Here is a 23,677-nt window from a genome sequence, read left to right as displayed (position 1 = left end):
ATTTCAATTAAAGAAATGTAAAGTCTACATTAAAACGTACTACAAAGCTGCTTTTGGAATCAAGAAGAATCAGAAAATCAATTTTACATATAAAAATGCACCAAGTCAGCAGGTGCCAACTTCATTTTAACAGTAATCCATGAATCAGTTCTTAAAGGTTCCTGTATTGTAGGTGTACTTAACCAAACCTCGCACAAAATAATGGGCTTAACTCAGTGTTTCTCCAACATTTATTCAACCATATTCTTCCTTATCTCTCTCTCTCTCTCCCCCTTTCTCTATGTGGCCTGTACAGATCGTATCTTCATTGAAATGCCTTCCAGAAATGTCTTTTACTCCTGCTACATAAGATAGTTCCATTGTGCTGAGAGCCTTGTCCAAAAGAGAAAATTCTCCAGAGCCTTGGGTTTCCAGATCTGAATGCTTAATTTCATATTCTAGCTCAACAAGGGCAAGGATTCAAAAATACTGGATCAGGATTTACTGTGATCAAAACTACAAGAATTACTTATATTGATCTATTCCCTCATTTTCAAATGCTAGTTCAATATTAACCTCTAGCAAAAATGCTGAAAATGTGTATTAATATTTCATAAGTTTTATATGCTGCATATCACTAACTCAATCTACTGTCCATAAAACTCTATTCTAGCTATTCAAATAGAACAGAAAGGAAAGGATTTTTTAAAATTAGCTAAATATCTACCTTCAAGATTCAGTCATTAATTCAACATAATTACAGTACCAGTTACTTTTCCTCCTATTAATTATTTGCATTGTCCTCCTTAGCTACCATGTAAACAAACTCTCCTTCACAGTAAATATATTCTTCTTGCAAACCATCTATGATCTGAATTTTAAAAAAATATTGAAAGTCAGTATGACATGCTTTCCCAATAACAACTACATTTAATAACCATCCAGAACTTGTATTCATAGATTCCAGAGCAAGAAGGGACCATTGTGACCTCCCATATAACACAAGCCATTTAACTTCCTCAAAATAATTCCTAGAGACTATCTTTTAGAAACACATTCAGTCTCCATTTTAAAATCGTCAGTGTTAGAGAATCCACAGTGATGCTTGGTACATTTTTCCAAAAGTTAATTCTGCGGTTCTCAAACTGTGGGTCCTGACCCCCCTGGGGGGTTGCGAGCAACTTAGAGAGGGGTCACGGTATCACAAAGTTTGAGAACCCCTGAGTTAATTACTTTCATTGGTAAAAATGCATGCTCTATTTCCATTCTAAATTTGTCTAGCTTCAAATTCCAGCATCACATTGTGTGATATCTTCCATTCTTAAAGAAGATATCCAAAGAATCCATTCTTAAATATTTGTTCCCCATGATGACATTTATAGACTTTAATTAAGTCACCCCTAAACCATCACTTTGTTAAACTGAGCTCTTTGAGTCTAACATTATGAAGCATCTCAGGGGGTAGCCATGTTAGTTTGTATTTGCAAAACCAACGGAGTCCCGTGGCACCTTAGACACTAAGGCTATGTCTACACTGCCCCCACTTGCACAAAAAATATGCAAATGAGGTGAAGCATGGATAACACCGCACTTCATTTGTAAAATTAACGAGGCTCCAGTTTTGCGCAAGAAGCTTTTGCGCAAAAAGGAGCTGCCTACATGGCTCTTCTTTGTGCAAAAACCCCCTCTTGCGCAAGAGCCGCTCTTCCTCTTTTTTTCAGGAAGAACAGCTCTTGCATAAGAGGGGGGTTTACGCAAAAGCCTCTTGTGCAAAAATGGAGCCTCATTAATTATGCAAATGAGGTGCAGTGATATTCCACGCTTTGCCTGATTTGCATTTTTTTTTGCGCAAGAGGGACAGTGTAGACATAGTCTAAAATTTATTAGGGCATATGTTTTCATGGGTAAAACCCACTTTATCAGATGAATCGGAGTGGAAGCTACAGAATCAGGAGTATATAAAAGGAAGAAGTTGCTTGTGTTAATGAAGCAAATCAAGTCAGGGTGGAAGTGGGTCATTCACAGCATTTGGTGTGGCTATCCAGAGAGGGGAAAATACCTTTGTAATACATTAACCAGTTGAGATCTTTATTCAATCCTAAGTTGATAGTGTTGAATTTGCAAATAAATTCAAGTTCAGCTGTCTCCCTTTGTAACCATCTTTTAAATTCTTTTGTAAAAGGATGGCTACTTTGAAATCCATAACTGAAAGTCCAGGAAGGTTAAAGTGTTCCCCTTCAGGTTTCTGAGTGTTGTCTGATTTGTGTGCACTTATCCTCTGTTGTAGGGACTGTCCTGTTTGGCCAATATATATGGCAGAGGGGCACTTGATGGCATGTATCGCATTAGTGTACGTGTGGGTGGACAAGTCCCTGATGTTGTGCCTTATGTGGTTAGATTGTGTGATGGTGCCACCTGTATAGATATGTGAACAGAGTTGACAATGGGATTTGTTGCAGGGATAGGTTCCTGGGTAAGTGTTTCGGTGGTGTGGTGTGTTGCTGCTGGTAAGTATTTGTTTCAGGTTGGGGGACTGTCTGTAGGTGAGGACTGGCCTGTTTTCCAAGGTATGGCTGTAGATTGTCAATGATGCACTATAGGGGTTTTAAGCTGGGGGCTGTAGGTGGTGACCAGTGATGTTCTGTTATTTACCTTTTTGGGCCTGTCCTGAAGCAGGTGATTTCTGGGTACTCATCTGGTTCTGAAAATCTGTTTCTTAAAACTTAAATACCCACCTGGGGAAGTAAAGAAAGCTTGATAAAGATCCTGTAGGTGTCTGTCTCTGTCTGAGGGATTGGAGCAGATACGATTGTATCTTAGGGCTTGGCTATAGACAACAGATCATGTGATGTGCCCTGAATAGAAGCTAGAAGCAATGAAGGATAAGACTAGCACTCAGTAGGTTTCTGATACAGGGTGGTATTTATGTGACCATCATTTATTTATACTGTAGTGTCCAAGAAGTAGTTTTCTTGTGTGTTTTTTTCCAGGCTAAGCTTGCTATACGGTAGGGCCATGCAGGTACCCACAGTAAAATTCATATTGATGAAGCATGTTAGTATTTGGACTAACGGATTTTCCTAAAGTCAGCCACACTTATCCATTAATTTAATCAAATCTATTTTAAAGGAAAAATTCCAAAGTCTGATGGATTTCCATAGGGGTTTACTTGAGCATGGGGATGCATAAAAACACAATGAAAACTTTAATGTTTTGGCTTCTAATAACATCCTCCGTCTACTATATATTTGAGAGCATTTGTCTGTGTGTCTGTCTACCTGGCTGTTTGTTTAAGAACTCTCCTAAACAGTAAGAGCTAGGACCATGAAATTTGGTATACAGCTTCCTCTTTATCGTAACTTAAAGCAAGGTAAGTGTACGGCTGTGCCAGGAAAATGGGATGTGACTGCAATGGGATTGCGTCTCATAAAACCAAGTGAAAAAGAGACAATCATCAGACAGGTGAAACGGGTCATCTCCAGCCCTGAGCCTCCCACCCCCCCAACTCCTCAGCTGACGACGGCAAAGTCTATATAATGATTCTTCCTTTCCCCCATATTTATATGGCAACCTTGCTGGCTGTTCCCCTTTGTCATGGAGCAAGGGGAAAGTGCACAGTTTACTGCATTCCTCACTCTGGCTGGGGAGCACAGGGGGCAGATGAACCTGGACCTGCCCCAGCTGTGGGAAGTGCACCTCTCCCCCAGCTGTGCCAGGTGGAGTTGTAGCAGCCATGGAGAGGTGCTTCTCACCTGGTCCAAAACTACTGCAGTGAGAGAGGCTGGAGCAATTCTCTCTCCAGGGGGCAGCCTGCATGGTGAACCCCTCAACCCCAGCCCCACCCCAAGCAAAGATTCAAATAAAGCATGCACATTTTCATATTATTTTCCAAAAGCAAAATTTGAGTTAAGGACCCAAGCAATACTGGGTCAATCTTCTAATGTAATATAAAATATTTCTCCCTCCCTCTCTCTGGAGGAATCTGACTTGTCAAATGCTACAAATTCAGGAGGAGTTCAGGATCTTTCGAAAAAGGTTTTTTTCCCCCCGAAAGAAGCGCGTCTAGACAGCAGTTTCACTTTCGAAATACCCTTTTTCTAAAGAAAACTGTGATGCGATTATGCAAATGAAGCATGGGATATTTAAATCCCTGCTTCATTTGCACTTTTGATCTGCCTAATTTACATCCCTCTTTCGAAAGAGGGATGTAGTTTAAACATGCCCCTAGAAGTGGTAAACTCCCATGAACATTATTCAAATACATCAAAAGTGCTGGTAAAAAAACTGTATACCACATTGTCACATATCCTATGAATTCGAAATCCTTCACAGAAAACCCATTTTAGAAATATTTTGAAGGAATTTTCAAAACATTTTCTCTCTCCCCACTTGTAAAGTCAGGTTCCCTTAGTGCCTTTACTCCAATGATACAGGTTTCAGATTGATTTTCTCAACTACATTTTAGAAATCTCTAAAGCATGATTAGTGTCAACTTTCCATGCAAAATAACGTGGTGTTATAAAGGTTTGATCTTAAAGGAGTCAAAGCAAGTTTTAAGATTTGGTATCTTAGTGCTAAAAGCCCATGGCTCACGAACTGAAAAGCTGGTAATGTACCAATTACATTGGCTAATAATACTGTTTCTAGCCTGACTTCAAGCTAGATATCTGACTTTAAACTTGTCACTGTTCTTAATTTGTTCCTAGGCTTCAGGACAGTGTAATTTGTGGGAAATTCCACATTTGTGAAACAGGAGAAAACAGGCAAGTTGTTTAAAAATAGAAACAAATGGCCACTGTCTGGAGAAGTCTGAATGATCAAAGTAGTCCTAAATTAGACTAACTGTGGTGGGGAGGTGGCCAAAGGTGTCAGATAACCATTATCACAGAGCCTTTCAATTTACCACCAACACGTGTTACAGAAGGTATTTTCATAATTAGGTTTTGATACTCTTTAAATCTTGCACTATGCATTTTTATTGCGAAACACATTACTTGGAGGTTTATAAGTGCCTGAAAAAATTGTAGCTTGGAAATTTTATATATATATATATAATATATATATATTTATATATATATATATAAAATAAAGAGAGATAAATAGAAATAAATATTGACAACAGTGCAACAAACTTTAAAAAACACACAGGCTTTTAGGTTTAACTCTCAAGGTCAACTGATATCATTAGACTTACATGACCTCACTTCAAGTTGCAGCAGGGAAATCATGTTAGGAAATATAGATCAAGTCATCAAGCAGTAATAAAGCCGTTACCTCCAGATTTAGTATTTGAAATATTCTTTGAAACCTGTCATAGTTTAATATTTCCATTATTAAAATGACAATGACAATGAAATGCATCAAACGAGTTTAAAAAACGAAAGACCGCTTAAAATTAATCTCATTTCAAATGTACCCAAAAAAAATGTACAATCAAATAGTGTCACATTTCATTTAGCCCATATCATTTTTGTCCCTATTCACGAATGAAAAAAACTGGAGAAGGCTTCTTAAGATACAGGATTAATGAAATAACTATTTAGAATTTAGACCTAAATATGCTATTTAGAAAACTTCATAAAGATATCTGTATGGCTACTGATATGGGCCTCCATTGATACAGCATGAGTACCAAAGAGATACAAAGAATAAATTATATGTAAATACTAGAAAACTGTGCACTTACCCCTCACTCCCTGATGAAGGGGAACAACGTTCCCACAAGAACCGAGAGGGAGTGAGGAGCATCAGCCCTTGCCCCTATCCTAAAGGGTGGCAGGGGAGTGGAAGGCTCAGGGCTTGGGCTGTCCCAGATGGTCGGGGGCACACCCCCAGCCAGTCCTTTTCACCTGCCTGGTGACTCAGTATCTCTTTTCGGTATGGTTTTATGACAAGCAATCCCATTCCAGGCACATCTCATTTTCCTGGCACAACCAAAATTTTACCTTGTTTTAAGTTATAAGAAGAGGAAGCTGTAAACTGAATGTGATGGTCCTTGCTCTTGCCATTTAGGAGGAGTTCTTGAACAGACAGATAGATGGTTGGATAGACAAACTCTCCCAAATATATAGGAGATGAACTACCATGGCAAATCTATATCAAGTGGAAAAAGTGGCATCATCAAGCAGATGTGACAAATTTAAGTCATATAGCAGTCATAAGCTGAGTATAAAAATTTAGGTTGTGATATATTCCAATGTATATTCGCATTCAGTTTAGGGAAAGATTTTCAAAATTGTTCAGCTTTTGACTGACTAATTTTGCACCCAGTTAAGCCAATCAGAGCTTTATAATTGATTTCAAAGGGAGTTGGGTTAGGCCAACACCAAATGCTTTTCAAAATCCCACCCTAAATTGTTTTAATGAAAAGAATGTGGGTTTGTGTGACCGCTATGTTCGAAGTATCTCCAAATGTTTCAAAAAAGAAAAGATTAGAGATAAAATTCAATTCTCATACTTGCACAAACCTTTGGCAATAGAACTTGTTTAACTAAGCACAAGAATGGATGCAACAATGAACAATTTATTCTTTTTCAGAAACTGCCAGTGGTTCAGACAAACTGATAAAGACAATCACCAAGCACCGATGGAGGGGATTAAAAGGTCAAATGCCCATCCCTGTCAACTCCTGATTTTGTGCCTCCTGTCTGCCCATCTTTAGCACATGATTTCATAATCCAAGTACCTCTCAGTGCTTCCTGATGGATCATTCTTGCATGGATCATTATTAAATGCCAGCAACCCTGTTACCTTCTAGTCCTTGCACAGAATTAGACAGAGCTACTACAGAGGTAGCTGTGCAGAAAAGAAGGGGACAACCAAAGCAGATCTCTGTGGCTGCTAGCAGGAATAGGTACATCCATGCTAGACCAGCCATATTCCTTGTATGTTGTCTTGGTCACTAGCGACTTCAACACTTTTTAAGGGGCCAAGAGGAAGCTTCGGAATATCTTTAAACACAGTTTTATCATACAATGTATATATTGTTTCAAACATAAGAATCAACCAAACTGACATTGCTTTTTGTACATAGCTTTCTTTCTGTATTTTTAAATTACAGGCAGTCCCCGGGTTACGTACAAGATAGGGACTATAAGTTTGTTCTTAAGTTGAATTTGTATGTAAGTCGGAACTGGTACATATTGTAGGGGAAACTCTAGCCAAACATTTCTCCAGAGCTCAGTTTTATTCTCCGACACCTCACTTCCCTCAGTCCTTTATTCTCAAGCTGAGGTGTCTGCTGAGAAAAGCCGCTCCGCGTCTCCCTGGTCTGCTGGGGGGGGGCGCTAGCTTCACGTCTCCCTGGTCTGCTGGGGGGAAGCAGCTAGTGCAGGGTTGCCTCACCCCGTTTGTAAGTAGGGATCTGATGTAAGTCGGATCCATGTAACCCGGGGACTGCCTGTACATTGAATTCTATAAATGTTTTACATTTCATATATATAGGCATTCCATACATACTAAATAAGAGACATTAAATTCAGGGCTAAAAATATAAATGTTTGAGTGTCCTTTTAAAGAGCTAAGTAGAGCAGAGTACAGTTTAAATGAATATTTTTTTTAAATGGAACAAAGTAATGTAAGTGGGGTGCATTAATTCCCAAGGACATGAAATATATTGTCATGTAGGTGCCCTTTGGGAATAACTTATGTATCTTCTATTTAGAAAATAATTTAATTTAAACTTGCACATTTTTCTCATTCGGACTAACTCAACCTTTTTGGAGGTATCTAGCCCGGACTTTATTAAGAGCATCTACTTAGCAAGAAAAATAGTGAAACTCTTAAGATGTGTGTTTTCCATCCCGGGTTTCTTCTATCATCTTTGTAAACTCAGCTTGCGAGTCTGCATTCCAGTTTACAGGAGTCTTATTTTGTCTTGTATAATCAAAGCCACATAAAGCTCACTAGCTCTTGTTTAAGAACCTTTTCACTCAAATGCATTAAACAAAACAAAACCAATGATAGTGTATTCAATTACAAAACAAGAAAATTGCACAACTACAAATTACCTGCTTCAAATTGAAAGGAAAGCAGCGTTCACTTACAATACATGCAATATTCCTAATAATCTAATCTCTCCCCATCATTTCTTATTACAATGGAATTCAAACACAAACAAAGAGCTCCAGGAAATGTATTTCAGTCATCACAGGTCTTTGTGAGAAGCTCAACCATTGTGAAATTCTAAGATACATAAAACTTAATGGATTTTTAAATAATTATTTCTTAAACATAGCTGAAGTCGATCTTAAACATTCACTCTCAAACATTCAAAAGAACTGATGCTTCCACAATGTTAATAAAGCAATTCCATTCAGATCACAGTAGCTTGCCTCACCAGCACTAAAAGCATGACCCCAAGACAGACTCAAATGCTCCCTTCGCCTCCTGCTATGGAGCATGGAAGGGAGCACAGGTCACAAAAACTGCTGCTGGGCTATGCATAGAAGATACGATAGCTGTAGTGGAACTGATGTGCCAAAGGCCAAGTGGACTTTCCAATACAAATCTTTTATTAGTTTTTCAATCATTTCAAAACAAGTCAGTTGTATTACCGCTTATTTCATAGGAAGCATTGCCAATCTTTGAGGGAAATGGGTGAGGTTGCCAGGTGTCCGGTTTTAAACAAATTGAGAAAATATAAATGAGAAAATATAAATGTCCAGTACCTTCTAAATAAGATGTAATGTAGATTGTGATGTAATATCAAGTGTGTCTGGTATTTTTGTTGAAACCATCTTGCAACCCCAGAAATGGGTGGGAAGGACATTTTTTAACAGCCTGGAAAAGCTGCTGAAGAGTAATATAAGTACAGGCAGTTCTACACTACTGCTTAAGTTGATCTAACTTATGTTGTTCAGGGTTGTAGAAAAGGCCCTCTGTCTAGGGTTGCCAGGTGTCTGGTTTTCGCCAGACTGTCCGTTATTTGGGTCCCCTGTCCAGTAAAAAAAAAAAAAAAAAAAAAAAGAAAATACCAGACATGTGAAATGTCCAGTATTTCCTGTTTCCTTCGGATGGAAGCCCAGCGGGGACAATTTTCCCCTGCCGCATCTGGCGGGGGCATGAGGAGTGCAGGACCATTTAATGGCGTAGCGCCCCTCCCCCCCCTTTTTTTTGCTTAACAACTTTGGTCTCCTCCTCCTCCCCCTTTTTTCCCCTCAACAGAATTTTTTCCAGGGTTTTTTTTTTTTTTTTTTTTTTTTAAGGTGGGAGGGGTTCGGTATTTTTTTTTAAACCATCTGGCAACACTACCTCTGTCCCGCAAGTGACACAAGTTTCTCACTGTCTATGTTTCTCTCCCACAGATATCGCTTCCACTTCTTGTGGAGGTGCAGCAATAGGAGAGTGCTCCCCCACTGGCCTAATGCTTCTTCACCTGCCAAGCTACAGCCACATGGCTGTGCTGATGTAGTGCTCTAGTGTAGACTTGCCCTCAGTGGCATGTAATACAATTCCACATACCACCGCACTCAACTTGATTACATGAGACTGAGTGAGTCAGTCTCAATTGCAGAGTGAGTGGAAAAAATTCATTTTTAATTTATATTTGCAAGGTTAGGCCCTGATCCTACTCTTGAACCCATGGAGCTGTGCCCCTGTAGCTGCCTGGAGACCCAGCAAAATAACTGAAGTTCTGTAGCAAGGCTCAGATTGCTTTAGTCTGAGCAAGCAAACAAGTGTCTTCAGAATAGTTAGGTAAATAAAAACTGAAAATAAAATCAAGAATGCCATTACAGATATTTGAGAATTAGGTGAAGAGACTGCAGCTGAGCTTTTAAAATATCTGTATTATGGTTGCAATAATATGTCCATAAGGTATTCATCAGAAAGTATTAATCACTCTCCCACAGGGCAGTCCTTACCCATACGCACAATACACAATTGCACAGGGCACCTGAAAATTTGGGGCACCACTGGGTCTTAATGTCCACCCACATACCTCTTCTTATTCATGTTCTGTAGCTCTGCTTCCTTCTGAGAGGAGCTAATTAAATTAAAAGTGAAGAAACCTGCCAGATCTATAAGCAGAACACTTAACCTGTGAAAAAGAGATTCAAGTGGCAATGAAGCTGTTGAACAGACATGTGCCAACCCCAGGTATATACGGTCAGTTTTTTTAATTTACTGTGTTAGTTGACAGGACCTTAGTTTAAAATTTGCTTTAAATATTTCATTAGTATATTGCTGAATATTATAAAATCACATCTCTGAAAACTGTCACCCCCTTCGCCACCAAGCTGTTGTGGGTATATGGGCACCAGTTTAACAGCACTGTGTAGGGCCCCATGTATCCTAAGGATGGCCCTGCTCTCCCTGTATAATACTCATGTAGATGGTGGAACCAAACTTTTGTACAAGTTCCCCTGTTGAATTAAATTGATACCAGCAAATCAGGGGCATTACATTACATCCATTAGGTTGTCCATTATCCTGGACAACCTAATGCTGCAACTGCAAAGCAATGTGGCTTTGCTAGGGGGGAAAATCTCACTGGTCTAACTGGACACTTGAAATGAAATCTGTATAGCACCTGGCAAATGTCTGTTTGTACATCAGATTCCCATTTACAGCTGAGACAATAAAACTAACTTCAGGGGTAATTGGTCTTCAAAACCAATGAAATTAGGAAATCTAAGTACCTCAGTATTTAGAATATGATAGAGCAGATAATACAGATGGCAAAACAAATGATATTGATATAAATAGATTGCGATAAATCATTTTATTTTTCAATGCAAGTTTTGAGTTTGCACAGCTACAGACAGACTTGCCATAGATTTGTTGCTGCATTTATATTTAATATGTTTAAAAGAGGGATGAAATAGACTTTAGAAATGCTGATGAAATATTTATAAAACCACGCAGAGCTATGTAACTGGAAGGGAGGAAAATAAAACAACTCACACACGGGATCAGCTATACAAGTATAGCTTTTAACCTGACAGTTTCCTCACAATACAATTGAATACACTGTCAGCATGTCATAGATGTGGAACACCTTAGCTGACACAGGGGGAAAAAGTAATTAAAAAGAGGATGCAATAATGTAATTCTATCCTTAACACATTCATCCCAAAATACTCCCACACATCTGTTTCACAAGAGGCATTCTTAACCATACAGTTTTCCTCCACTACAAAAGGGTTTAACAAGTTTCTCCTCTTCAAAAATCAGCAAAACACTTTTTCAAAGATGGCACTAAAGTTCAGGATTTCTTCCTTCCCTTTCTCTTTAAATATATTTAAGTACCACAGATGAAAATGTCATAAACCATATGTGACAAAGAGCAGCTTAGATGTGGCATTAAAACAATGTCCAGAAAGTTTATAAGCCCATGAAAACATCACCAAGTGAATGCAAATTATGGTGGAAAAGATACTAGACAGACACCAATTCATCTGAATAGTAAATGTGGTAACAGAATGCACTGATCCTTTCTCAGTGTTCTCTCTTTTTTAAATAGTCATACACATAAGTTAATAAGTACATAAGTGCTTTGCTGGTTGGGGCCTATAATTCTATAATCTGCTATGTCAAAAACTCAAAAATTAGGAATTTATTGAAATCCTCTGGCATAAAACAATATCACACTATTGCCAGTGCATGGGGTAGTTATCCCTTTGTGGTCTGGGAGACAAGTGGGCATAAGCCCATCCAAATCTAAAAGACCCTCCCCCCAGCCTATGGGGGATAGGGAATCCACAGAACTCTGAACACCAAATAATTATGGGGGAGGAGGGGACAAATCAAAGAAAAAACAGGGATGGGTGTGGAGGACAAAGGGCTAAAATGAGGGAACCAGACAGGGACACTCAGCAGAGATCCCCAGACAGCGCCCACTGACCCTTGAAAGCAGACTGTGCCCAATGGAACTCTGCCTGGATGCGAGAATGGATACAGGAGCAGAAATAGGCCCCACAGTTGCAGGCCCCTCCCTCAACCAACCTCTGCTCCCTGGTCTTGTAAAATGGCCAACTTGGCCATGTATGGGGTAGTTGTAGTAACCACCTTATTTCTGAATTTCTCTACATTTCTGATTTTGACATTCTTACAGCTAAATTAAAAACACCTTTACAAGAACATCTGCCACACTGCTGCAAAACATAAAGATCTGAACTGTGCATATTGATAATTTTAAAAAAATGCTGAGGGTTAAAGACTGAAATACTTACCTATGCCTGCTATTATTTTATAAAGATGATTTGCTGAAAAATGGATTAACAGGATCAGAAAGTCAACTGTGACCAAGCTCATGCAAAGGATAACAGAAATCCATTCTTGCAACCGTTTACCTAAAATGAGAAAAAAATAATTTTAGTGTAAACTGAATGGAGAGAAAGGAGGAGGAAATCATGGAAAGAGGCAGTGGGAAAAAAAGTGAAAAATTAAAAGAATAAACTACAAATATGTTACAAGTACAATTCATCCTACTAAAAATTATTTGTCCTTCTGATGCAAGTCCCTAGTAAAATTTGCCCAGAACATAGGTGTTAAAGATGTGCAAGTGAGTGGATCAGAAGAAAAAGAAATAACCCATTGCAGTTAGCAAAGTCTTCTTCTTGAGATGTAATGTTTATAATGAGAAAAATAATGCTTAGTTATGAGGCCTGAACTCTCCCATCTTGAAAGCTATCATTTCCTGCGGGCACCTACATAAAGGAAGGATTAAGCAAAGCTGAAGTTAACTTGTTGTCCACTGAGGGGCAAGTTAGTGCTCAAGCAATCTTTCAGATTAAGATGATGTAGTACGTATAAGGCTTTAGTCTTGCTCTGGGTTCCACTGCACTTTTCTATCTCCTCAATATGTGTTTTCCTAGATGCGGTGAAAAGAGACATAGCTTGTTGGTCTGGTCCATTATATCTCAAGAATCCCTCAATTTATCATCTTTCTCATGAGGTCATGGGAGGAAATTGCTAGGACACAGTCATTAAAACTGTGTTTTATACTCCTTCAAAATAATTTAAATCCTAAATAAGTCAAATTTAGCATACTAGGGATGTAAAATCCCGTTTAATCAGTTAACCAATTAAAATTACATTTAACTGGTTAACTGATTAAGTATGATCCCGTGGCCCTGCAGGGCAGCTGGTTAATTAGTTACCGATAATCAGGGCTCGACAAATTATACAATCTACTTGCCCGGGGCGAGTAGATTGTAACCCGGAAGAGCCAGGTTCCGGTGATCTGCGCATGCGCAGATCGCCAGACAGTGCAGCTGGCGAGCAGGGCTCGCCGCGGTTTGGCGAGCCCTGCCTATAATCATTACCCGATGAGGTGATCCCTACTGTGAACCCAAGTATAAATGTCAGCCACACATAGGATATTTCGCAGAGTCATGGTATCACATCTTGTCTTCCCACAGTCTAGTATCACTTCAGATTACAGGCAGTCCCCGGGTTACGTACAAGATAGGGACTGTAAGTTTGTTCTTAAGTTGAATTTGTAAGTAAGTCGGAACTGGTACATATTGTAGGGGAAACTCTAGCCAAACATTTCTCCAGAGCTCAGTTTTATTCTCCCACACCTCACTTCCCTCAGTCCTTTATTCTCAAGCTGAGGTGTCTGCTGAGAAAAGCCGCTCCGCGTCTCCCTGGTCTGCTGGGAGGGGGGGGGGACCTAGCTTCGCGTCTCCCTGGTCTGCTGCGGGGAAGCCTCACCCCGTCTGTAAGTAGGGATCCGATGTAAGTCGGATCCATGTAACCCGGGGACTGCCTGTACTCACAGCAGAGGCCAGGGCCACAAGCTTCAGCCGCAAAGGCTCTCGCACCTGGTGGGTCCTAATATATACTCTCCAATTGCCTTCAACTCCACATTCTTCCCCAGGTCACAGATAATCCTGCTGAAATCCATTTCTCTCACCTGGCCTCCTAACTGCTATAGAATCTCCTTCTGGGTTTGTGGCCTATTTTCCTCCTAAGCTGGAGGATTAGAGCTCCAGAACTATCACCCTGAGCTGTCTCCTCACCAGTCACTGCTCATCTGATTCATCGCATTATTCCCCAGGAGGATCACAGCTCTGGTTGGCTGCGAATCACCGTTTGCGACCAATGTGAGCAGTGGGAAGCTTCATAGACCGAAACACCACTTCCTGCTGCTCACATTGGTTGGAATGGCGATTCACGGCCAAGGAGAGCTGTGATCCTCCAATGCCTGCGGAAGCACAGGTAAACATGGAGGTGGGGGCCCACCAGGGACTAATCCTACAGATCAGATCCAGCCCACGGGCTGAAATTTGCCCATCTCTGTGATAGTCCATTACTTATTCGGATTATTTATGAACTAATGGCCTCAACTAACAAAAACATCTCTTCTGGCACTTTCTGGAAAATCACCTCATATGATAAGAGTACGGGAAAAGTGAAACTATTAACTAAAATCAGTACTATTAACTAAAATCAGTAAGTTAGTTAACTCTTTTCAAAGGGTCTTTACAGTAAGTCCTATATTGATTTTCTAAAAACTAAAGCATCCTAATAGCCATCTCTCCTTATTACTTGCATGCCACCAGCTGACTGTACGACTCCAGTTACTGAATTCAGGCGAGACTGTTTTACTGAATTTAAAGAACTCTTCATAGAAACCAAGAACTTGATTCTGCTCCCATTGACTTCAATGGTGAATGACTGAGCCTTTTAAGATAGCACTACACCAAGTTAAAATGTCAATGTTATAGATACCTATTAAGAAATTTAGAAGCTTTTAATTGCATAAGAAACCACAAGCACTTTAGCGTAGAAACCCAGTACCATAAATGGGCTAACCACAGCATAGTAGAATCAACCTTCAAATGCACATTACATTAGTTGGTAGACTTAGATTAAAGTTCCACAATCACATATAGCATGTTATTAAATCACACACAGTGCAATAGAAGCAATTCTCTATTGCTGAATCTACTAAACTGATTTATACTCAGAAAGTTTAACTGAACAGCTGGGAGACTGCCACACATTTGCTCCTTCTCAAAGAACTCTTGCCATGCAAGTCACTGATATAAATGCCATTTGGGCAGGTTTTAGACAGGTAAAAGGTTTAGAGTTTTAAAAAGAAACTTCAGTGTGATAGGACAACAAGCATACTATAGGGAGTGTATCCCACTTCTTATGCACAAATATATTTTATTACAGTCACATCACAAAAAAAAGCCCAACAGCATTAGATTAGACATGTGCAATAACACAACCTGTCACTGTTCACTGTGATTAGAATATGATTTCACCATTCTGAAGCACATTCTCTACCTTGCAGTCAGCGGCACCTTTCCTTCTCACTGTATTAATGATGTTTGTTTTAACAAATTACCTGCACAGCTGTCAATATGTTGATGAACAAATATAGGAGCACTTATGATGAAAATGCTTCTATTCTACTACACACACACAAAAAAAATACTTACAAGGTTTGTTCTAGTTTCTGATTTATGTTTCATTTCCGAAAAGCACATACAAATACTGAAAACATTTTTGTGTTTCCTACTTGCCAATATAGACAAACTTGCTTGAAAGGCCTGATTCTCCCAGCTCAAAACATCTAACTGATTAAGTATGTTAAGGACTAGTCGAGTAGTCAATGATCCAATAAGCAAATGAAAATGCTTATTGGACAGTCGACTCAACTAGTCGATCCCCCCCCCCCCCTTGCTGCCTCTATAATATAACAGAAGCAGCAAGGAATGGGGGGAAAGAGGGTACTTCAAAGCGACAGAGCCACACACCTGATCCCGGGCTCTGTGCGTCACTACCCCTTTGAAACACTACCTCGGTGTTTCAAAGCGGCAGTGCCACACGAAGCTGACCCTGGGCTCCTTCCAGCGCTGCCCCTTTGAAACGCTGAAGAGACATTTCAAAGGGGCAGCGCCGCAGAGAGCCTGGGATCAGCTGTGCAGCACTGCCCCTTTGAAATGCTGCTGCGGCGTTTCAAAGGAGCAGTGCCAAGTGGAGCCCGGGGTCAGCTGGGGAGTCCCCAGCTGATCCTAGGCTTCTTGCAGAGTTGCCGCTTTGAAATGCTGAGCGGAGCCCTGATGAGCTGGGAAGTCCCTAGGGGTATGTCTACACTACCATCCTAGTTCGAACTAGGGTGGTTAATGTAGGCATTCGAAGTTGCAGATGAAGCCTAATTAGAAAGCCTAATTCGAACTACCTACTCCATGCCGCATGTAGCCGCGGGCACGGAGTCCGCACTAACGGGGATTTAAAAATGGCGGCACCCAGCAAGATGCAAATGAAGCCCAGGGTATTTAAATCCTGGGCTTCATTTGCAACTTCGAATGCCTACATTAACCACCCTAGTTCGACCTAGCTGACTGTGGGCTCCACATGGCCTTGCCGCTTTGAAACGACTTCCCGCTGGCTCCAGGCTGCAGCCGGAGTTCTGCATTCCTCCTCCAGTGGGGGCTCTTGTACATTTCAAAGGTGGAATGCAGAAGTATCTATCAACTAGTCAAGTAGTCAATGGAAATTTCATCGACTACTCGACTAGTAAATTACTCGTTAGTTAACATCCTTATTATTGATGTCCTGATAAGATACACCAAGGGTGGACTAAAGCCTTTCAGCGGGCCCAGCCCGTATAGTTCTTTGATCTGGCCTGTGCAGCAGTTTCTGGCCCCACCCTCTAACGTGTTGCCTTGGAGCTGGGGATGCGAGAGCCCTTTCAACTGCTTTTATTTAAAGGGCCTGCACCTTCCCCAGAGCTGCCAGGAAATGGTTGAAAGAGCTCACATGTCCAGGCTCCCAAGCAACGGGCCAGCGGTGCCGGGGACATGGTGAGTCCTTAAAATAGAAGCAGGTGAAAGGGCTCTCACATCCCAGCTCCCAGTTAGCGGCGGCGCCAGGAGCAGCGAGCCCTTTAAATAGCAGGAGTTGAAAGGGCTCGCAGCTCCTGTCCCCTGATAACATGATGCCTGGGAACGCAGGGAAGGCAGGAGCCCTTTCAACTCCTACTATTTAAAGGCCCCACCCCATCCACTCGAGGCCCACAACCACTTCAAAAAATTTTGAAGTGCCCCCCCCCTTGCAAAATTATTGCCCACTCCTGAGTTACACACTATTTATATGACTATTTATGGCTGTATTATAAATTGAAGAAACATTGCTAGAATAAGCAGATATGAAAAATATGGAGTTGTTTGTTAGCAAGTAAAATTTATACCAATGAAGAAACTATATTCCATTAACTTTAAAATTAGACTCTGTCAAGAGATTTTTCATTTTATTTGTTTAAGAATGTGTTTCTCTTATTTTAGGGTTTCCACCTATTTTCGTAGTTTTCAACAAAAATGATTTTGTTTACGCTATAAAATAGGGTCACAAACCCACAATTTAAAGCTCACAAACTAACAAAATTATATGGGATTCCAACATAGCAATGAAAAAGGGACTGCGTAATTTGCTACCAAGCTCCATTTTCTCACCCTCTCCAATCCTGTACCCTTTTAACCCTCAGCATCCACCTTCTCCCCTGTTGAAATCAAGAATGCAGAGTAGATATTGAAATTAACTCGTACAGTAAGTGAACTGAAGAATTAGTGCCAGTCTAGCAAATTAAACAGGGGAATAACCTAATTTTTTCCCCATTTTTTCCTTTTTTATTACCAACAAATTAGAGGGCTCCAGTAGATTTTATCAAATACTGAGCTCTCCACTCTCTCTCTCAGCTGCATAAATGCCTTGAACTCCCAAAAGAACATCACCATTCCTTAGCTCCATGTAGCTCCCTTTCATTTACCCACTTCCACAGCACCATTTTCAAAGATGTATTACAGCCAAAGGGAACAAAGTGGAAATCCTGAAAGGATCTCTGCAGATTTTTCCAGAATTTTTACTCTGCCCCCTCCACCAACTGTCCACAAGACCTCAAGTCCCCTGCTGCTTATATCCTTTATGGATGACTCCTAAGATACTTAAAGATTAAAACAAAGGACAAGCCTCACAAGTCTTCTACAGAAATGCCAGCCATAATAGTTTAGTCACACTATCTGAACACAAAAGGAAGCCTAACCTTACCTTTGAAGTTGCAAGCCTTAGTCAATTCCAGAAAACAGAAGATAGGAACGACACAAAACATTATATAATTTATTTCATTAACTACACTCATGCAGACTCATGCTATACAAGCTGAGCAGACACATTAAATACAAAAACAGATCTCATTTGTTATGTTCAATATATGTAAAAATAGTATTAAGCTATTCTGAAGTAAAATTTATAAACATTTTAATGGAGAACACAGCAAACATGTAGGAAATAAGAAAAATGTGTCTTTAATGCACATGCCATTCAAAACTGGGCCCCAAGTGTTGTGAGAGGCTAGCTACAATAGATAGCCTGCAGGCTCCTTTAGAACTGTACAGGCACTGAATGTAAAAAGGAACTACAGTGCTTCTGTGGTGGCATCAAATCCAATTCAAGCAAAATAATAGGAAAGAGCACAATATTCTTCACTTGTCTCACAAAAGGCTAAATCTTAAATATTTGTGTATGGTACACAGCCAGATGCTAAAAAAATAAGCAACAGGTATTTTTTAAAATATGATCAATTTTTGCAAACTGCAGGTTTCTAATTCATACATGCAATTGTCTAAATGATGGCAATTCCTCCTCCTCCCCCACCCCCTTTTAAGTTACCATTTGCTTTGCTTTCAAATAAGTCATAATTTCAGACTATTCCCACAGTGCATTTTAACCTAAATAAATCTATGCAAGCATATTTTGGATACGCTTATTTTGAAGGGTACTAAGTTCCATTGTGCACTGATAGGAGATTTTTGGGTATATACATAACTGGCTGAATTCAGCGATAAAAGTCTCATCTCCTGTGAATTAAAAACGTCGTGTGCGGTCTCTGCTTCTAGTCCTTGGAGGTTCTGGCACAGAACTGTTTTCTTTGAGTGCCTACAGTGCCATCTCTGTAAGGGTTCACCATGGTCAAATGCTGTGGTCAACAGCAACAAAAATCATACCCATTACTTGTCCATGAGTTATACCACAAATACACCAGATTGAATCAGGTGGGGGAGGGCGGAGAAACTGACACCAGCCCGCAGCTGGGGGAGGGGGGACACAGCACTTTCTGCACTGTGCAAAAGCCTCAGGGGCCAGCTGCTGCTCCTGCCACCCCCGGGACCACTGCTCTGGCTGGTCCACACTGCTCCAACAGCAGCTGGTGCGGCTGGAAGTGGGACTGACTGAGCAGCTAGCTGCAGAGCTGCTCTAGCAGTGTTCATTGTGGCTGTCCACAAGGATGCCTGGAGGGGCTGACCCTGGGAACAGCTGCTTGGGTGGCCCTGGAGTCAGCCACATTCACCACTGCAGAATTCAGAGAGGTCACAGGAAGTCACAGAACCCCCAGCACAGAGAGCCTAATCACAAAATGAGGTGCTCCTAAACAATGCACTTACAAATGCACTGAGATCAGAAGGCAGCATGCGAAGTCACAGGGATGCAAGTCTCATTAAAATGACTGGTCAAAGCCAATTAAGTCCCAGAGTCATTTTTTAGAGAGCCCAACTAAGGGCTAGACACATTAAGTAACTTCTCAAATTATGAAAGCACCAAAATTGCTTAAGATTTAGTCTCATTCTCATCTGTGTGAGGTAAGCGAGCATGAATGACTTTGTAGGAGGATCACTGAAAGCAGGAGAAACCTGGGACAAGGCCCAAGGCACCAAAGATTGTCGCTAAACCTCAATCTATAGTACAGAAAAGTTTGTGTGTTTTTTCTCTCTCTCCGTTTATACTTCAGTTTTTTTCAGTCTACTTTACATCATTCCAGGGTGTGATGCATTTGCTGTGCAGACATGGCTTCTCTCCCTCTCCCTCGCACCCACCAACTCACCCACAACCCAATGCTTTTCCCAGGGCATTTGAGAATGCTAAGGAACAAGATACCTGAATACAACAAAGTAGACTATGGTAGGATCCCTTGCACTTCTGAATACATATTCACAAATGCTGAGGTCAGAAGGGATGATCATCTAGTATGAACTCCTGCATAACACAGAGCACAGAATTTTACTTAGCAATTCCTGCACCAAGTTCAACTTTTGGGTGAATTAGAGTATCTTTGTAAAAGGCATCCAGTCTTTAAATCAAAACTTCAAGTGACATCACCAGGTAAGATGATAATAATGGCTAATTATCCTATGTTTATTACATGGTTTGCAGGGGAAAACTATTCTGCTCAGGAGAGATACAGAACTAATACAAAACATTCTAATCGGCAAGTTCCAACTGACTACAGGCAGTCCTCGGGTTACGTACAAGATAGGGACTGTAAAGTTTGTTCTTAAGTTGAATTTGTATGTAAGTCGGAACTGGCGCCCAGATTCAGCCGCTGCTGAAACTGACCAGTGGCTGACTACAGGAAGCCCGAGGCAGAGTTGCTCAGCCCTGGGCTTCCTGGAATCAGCCGCTGATCAGTTTCAGCAGCGGCTGAATCTGGACGCCTGGGACAGAGCAGCTGGGGCGCTGCCGGGTACGTCCCCGCAGTGCCACACCTCAGCGCTGCGGGGACCAACCCGGCAGCACCCCAGCAGCTCTACCCCAGGTGTCCCCAAGGGTACGTCTAGACTACATGCCTCTGGCGACAGAGGCATGTAGATTAGGCTACCCGACAGAGTAAAATGAAGCGGCGATTTAAATAATCGCCGCTTCATTTACATTTACATGGCTGCCGCGTTGAGCCGACAAACAGCTGATCAGCTGTTTGTCGGCTCAGCGCGATAGTCTGGACGCTCCCCTGCCGACATCAAAGGGAGCTGTCGACAACCCAGGTATGCCTCCTGGGATGAGGCATACCTGGGTTGTCGACAGCTCCCTTTGATGTCGGCAGGGAAGCGTCCAGACTATCGCGCTGAGCCGACAAACAGCTGATCAGCTGTTTGTCGGCTCAACGCGGCAGCCATGTAAATGTAAATGAAGCGGCGATTATTTAAATCGCCGCTTCATTTTACTCTGTCGGGTAGCCTAATCTACATGCCTCTGTCGCCAGAGGCATGTAGTCTAGACGTACCCCAAGTCAGCCGCTGCTGAAACTGATCAGCGGATGATTCCAGGAAGCCCGGGGCAGAGCAACTCTGCCTCGGGCTTCCTGTACTCAGCCGCTGGTCAGTTTCAGCAGCGGCTGACTTGGGGATGCCTGGGGCAGAGCAGCTGGGGTGCTGCCGGGTTGGTCCCCGCAGCGCTGAGGTGTGGCACTGCGGGGACCTACCCGGCAGCACCCCAGCTACTCTGCCCCAGGCATCCTGATTCAGCCACTGCTGAAACTGACCAGCAGCGGCTGAATCAGGACGCCTGAGGCAGAGCAGCTGGGGTGCTTCCAGGTTGGTCCAGTAGCGCCGAGGAGCAGCGCTGTGGGACCAACCCGGCAGCACCCCAGCGGCTCTACCCCAGGCGTCGGCGAGAAAAGCCTGGTCTGCTGGGGGGAAGGTGCACACTAGCTGCCCCCCCCCCAGCAGACCAGGGAGACGCCGGCAGCGGGATCGCCGAGACGCGCCGCGGTCCCGCCCGCGTCCTCCGCGGCTTTGCTCTGCATCTCCCTGGTCTGCCCCAGCAGCAAAGCAAAGCCGCGGAGGACGCAGGCAGCGGAACAGCCCAGACGCGTGGCGGTCTCGCTGCCCATAGCTTTGCTCCACGTCTCCCTGGGCTGCTGGAGGGATCCCCCAGCAGACCAGGGAGACACGGAGCAAAGCCGCGGAGGATGCGGGCGGGACCGCGGCGCGTCTCGGCGGTCCCGCCGCCGGCATCTCCCTGGTCTGCTGGTGCGCCCTCTCTCCCCCAGCTTTTCTCGCCGACGCCTGGGGTAGAGCAGCTGGGGCGCTGCCGGGTTGGTCTCGCAGCGCTGCTCCTCGGCGCTACTGGATCAACCCGGCAGCACCCCAGCTCTCTGCCCCCCCCCCCAGGAGACCAGGGAGACGCGGAGCAAAGCCGCAGAGGACGTGGGCAGCGGCGCATCTGGGCGCTCCCGCTGCCCGTGTCCTCGGAGGCTTTGCTCCGCATCTCCCTAGTCTGCTGGTCCCCTCCCACCCCCAGCAGACCAGGGAGATGCGGAGCAGCTTTTCTCACTCCGGAGGACGCGGACGGCGGGACCGTGGCGCGTCTGGGCAGTCCTGCCGCCCGCGTCCTCCGGGGCAAGAAAAGCCCCGTTTGTAACTCCGGATCCGACATAAGTCGGATCCGCGTAACTCGGGGACTGCCTGTATGATAAACTTATACTAAGGAGGCAGGGCACATACTCTCTTCCATAAGAGTAGGAAATGATATACAGTATAATATGGGTGAATGATATTACCTATTTCTCTTTCTGGATTCTTAAACCCAATATTGCATCATAGTCTATGATTACTTAAAATAGGTGCTCATGCCCTCTCTGATAGACATCAGCCACTTAACCCAATACAAAGTCTCAAGTTTGGAAAGAGTACTTTTACACGTGTATGTATTGGGTGTCACAGTGAGCTGAGACATAAGCAACAACAAGAACATGCTAACAAATGAAGCCAGACCCCAAGTGGCATGCTGTACAATACACAAACAAAATCCGTAAATTAATGGTGGTGTGACTAGGATATTCTGCACATAAATAAACTAAAATAAGTTTAAAAAACATGAATTTCCAAGCAAGTCTTTTAAGATGACAACTGGATGACACTACCACTACACAAAATAATACAACAACTTGGACCCCTTAAACTCCATTCATCAGAAGAAGTGGGTTGCGCTCACGAAATCTCACGATACCATCTATATTCTTTGTTAGTGTCTAAGGTGCTACAAGACTATTGGTTTAAGTTTTTTCTAACAAACCCCTGTTAATTGATTTATTCCCTTTAATCCTTTTACACTGGACAATGCAATGAATAATACATTCAAAAGTTGTTATACTTTTCATTCCAAATTGGTACTTTAGAAACATTGATGATTGTAAAAAAAATGACTGACTAGCAAGAATAATTTAACCCAACTGAAATACAGGCAGCTATGAAGTGAAACACAGCAGCTAACAGCATTTAGTAACACATAATGGGTTAGGACAAGATGTAAAGAATATTCCACCTAAATGAATTTTACTGGGAACTTTGATAAGAAGAATGTAATTTCCCAAACTGGATATTGGCCAAGACACAGGTAAAGGGTAACACCCTTTTTTTGAGCGAGCGAGAGAGAGAAATATATTGAAATTTATGATTATCACACATGGTTAAAATTTTAGTTTTCTCTCTCATCTGACAGTCAGCACCTTCAGCAACACAGCACCAAACAGCATCATTGTAGTGAACTGCCTGGAGGAAGAGGTACCATTCAGTTCAATCTTAAGTATCACCTTAAATGCTCCCTAGAGTATTCTTATCCAAATAAGCCAGGTCAGCTTGGATGCCTGGCTTGTAAAACCTGTCAAAATTAGATCAGAAGATAGAAAGGCTGCACAATACAAATGAAGGGAAGCTCACATTTCATCTTTACTCTCTCTGAGTATATGTTAAATGAGATCCGCATGTAATGTACATAATTAGAATCTATCCATTGTGTAAGGCACTTCAGGTCACAGCGGAACTGAATTCATTTGAGTTTAGACTTAGAAATACTGGACTTCTGAAACAAAATCCCCTAATGAAAATATAGTCCCATATTAGAAATGGGTGAACTGTGGTTTTAAATGGAGATTGGATGTTGGCATGGATAATTGGCTCAAAACACG

General features: G+C 42.1%; 1 protein-coding gene across 1 annotated transcript in view; it reads right to left on the bottom strand.

Moving 5' to 3' along the window:
* The window catches only part of LOC102453654 (plasmanylethanolamine desaturase 1-like), an 86,417-nt gene that overhangs the window by 35,292 nt on the left and 27,448 nt on the right, over positions 1-23,677 (bottom strand). The window contains exon 2 of the mRNA XM_075940231.2: positions 12,153-12,272. Coding sequence (XP_075796346.2) covers positions 12,153-12,272 — 120 coding nt within the window. The remainder of the gene's footprint in view (positions 1-12,152; positions 12,273-23,677) is intronic.

This window comes from Pelodiscus sinensis, chromosome 12 (assembly GCF_052426305.1).
Source record: "Pelodiscus sinensis isolate ZL-2025 chromosome 12, ASM5242630v1, whole genome shotgun sequence".
NCBI classification, from domain to species: domain Eukaryota; kingdom Metazoa; phylum Chordata; order Testudines; family Trionychidae; genus Pelodiscus; species Pelodiscus sinensis.
Note: the sequence above shows the minus strand (reverse complement) of the source record. Positions and strands in the feature narration are given on the sequence as shown.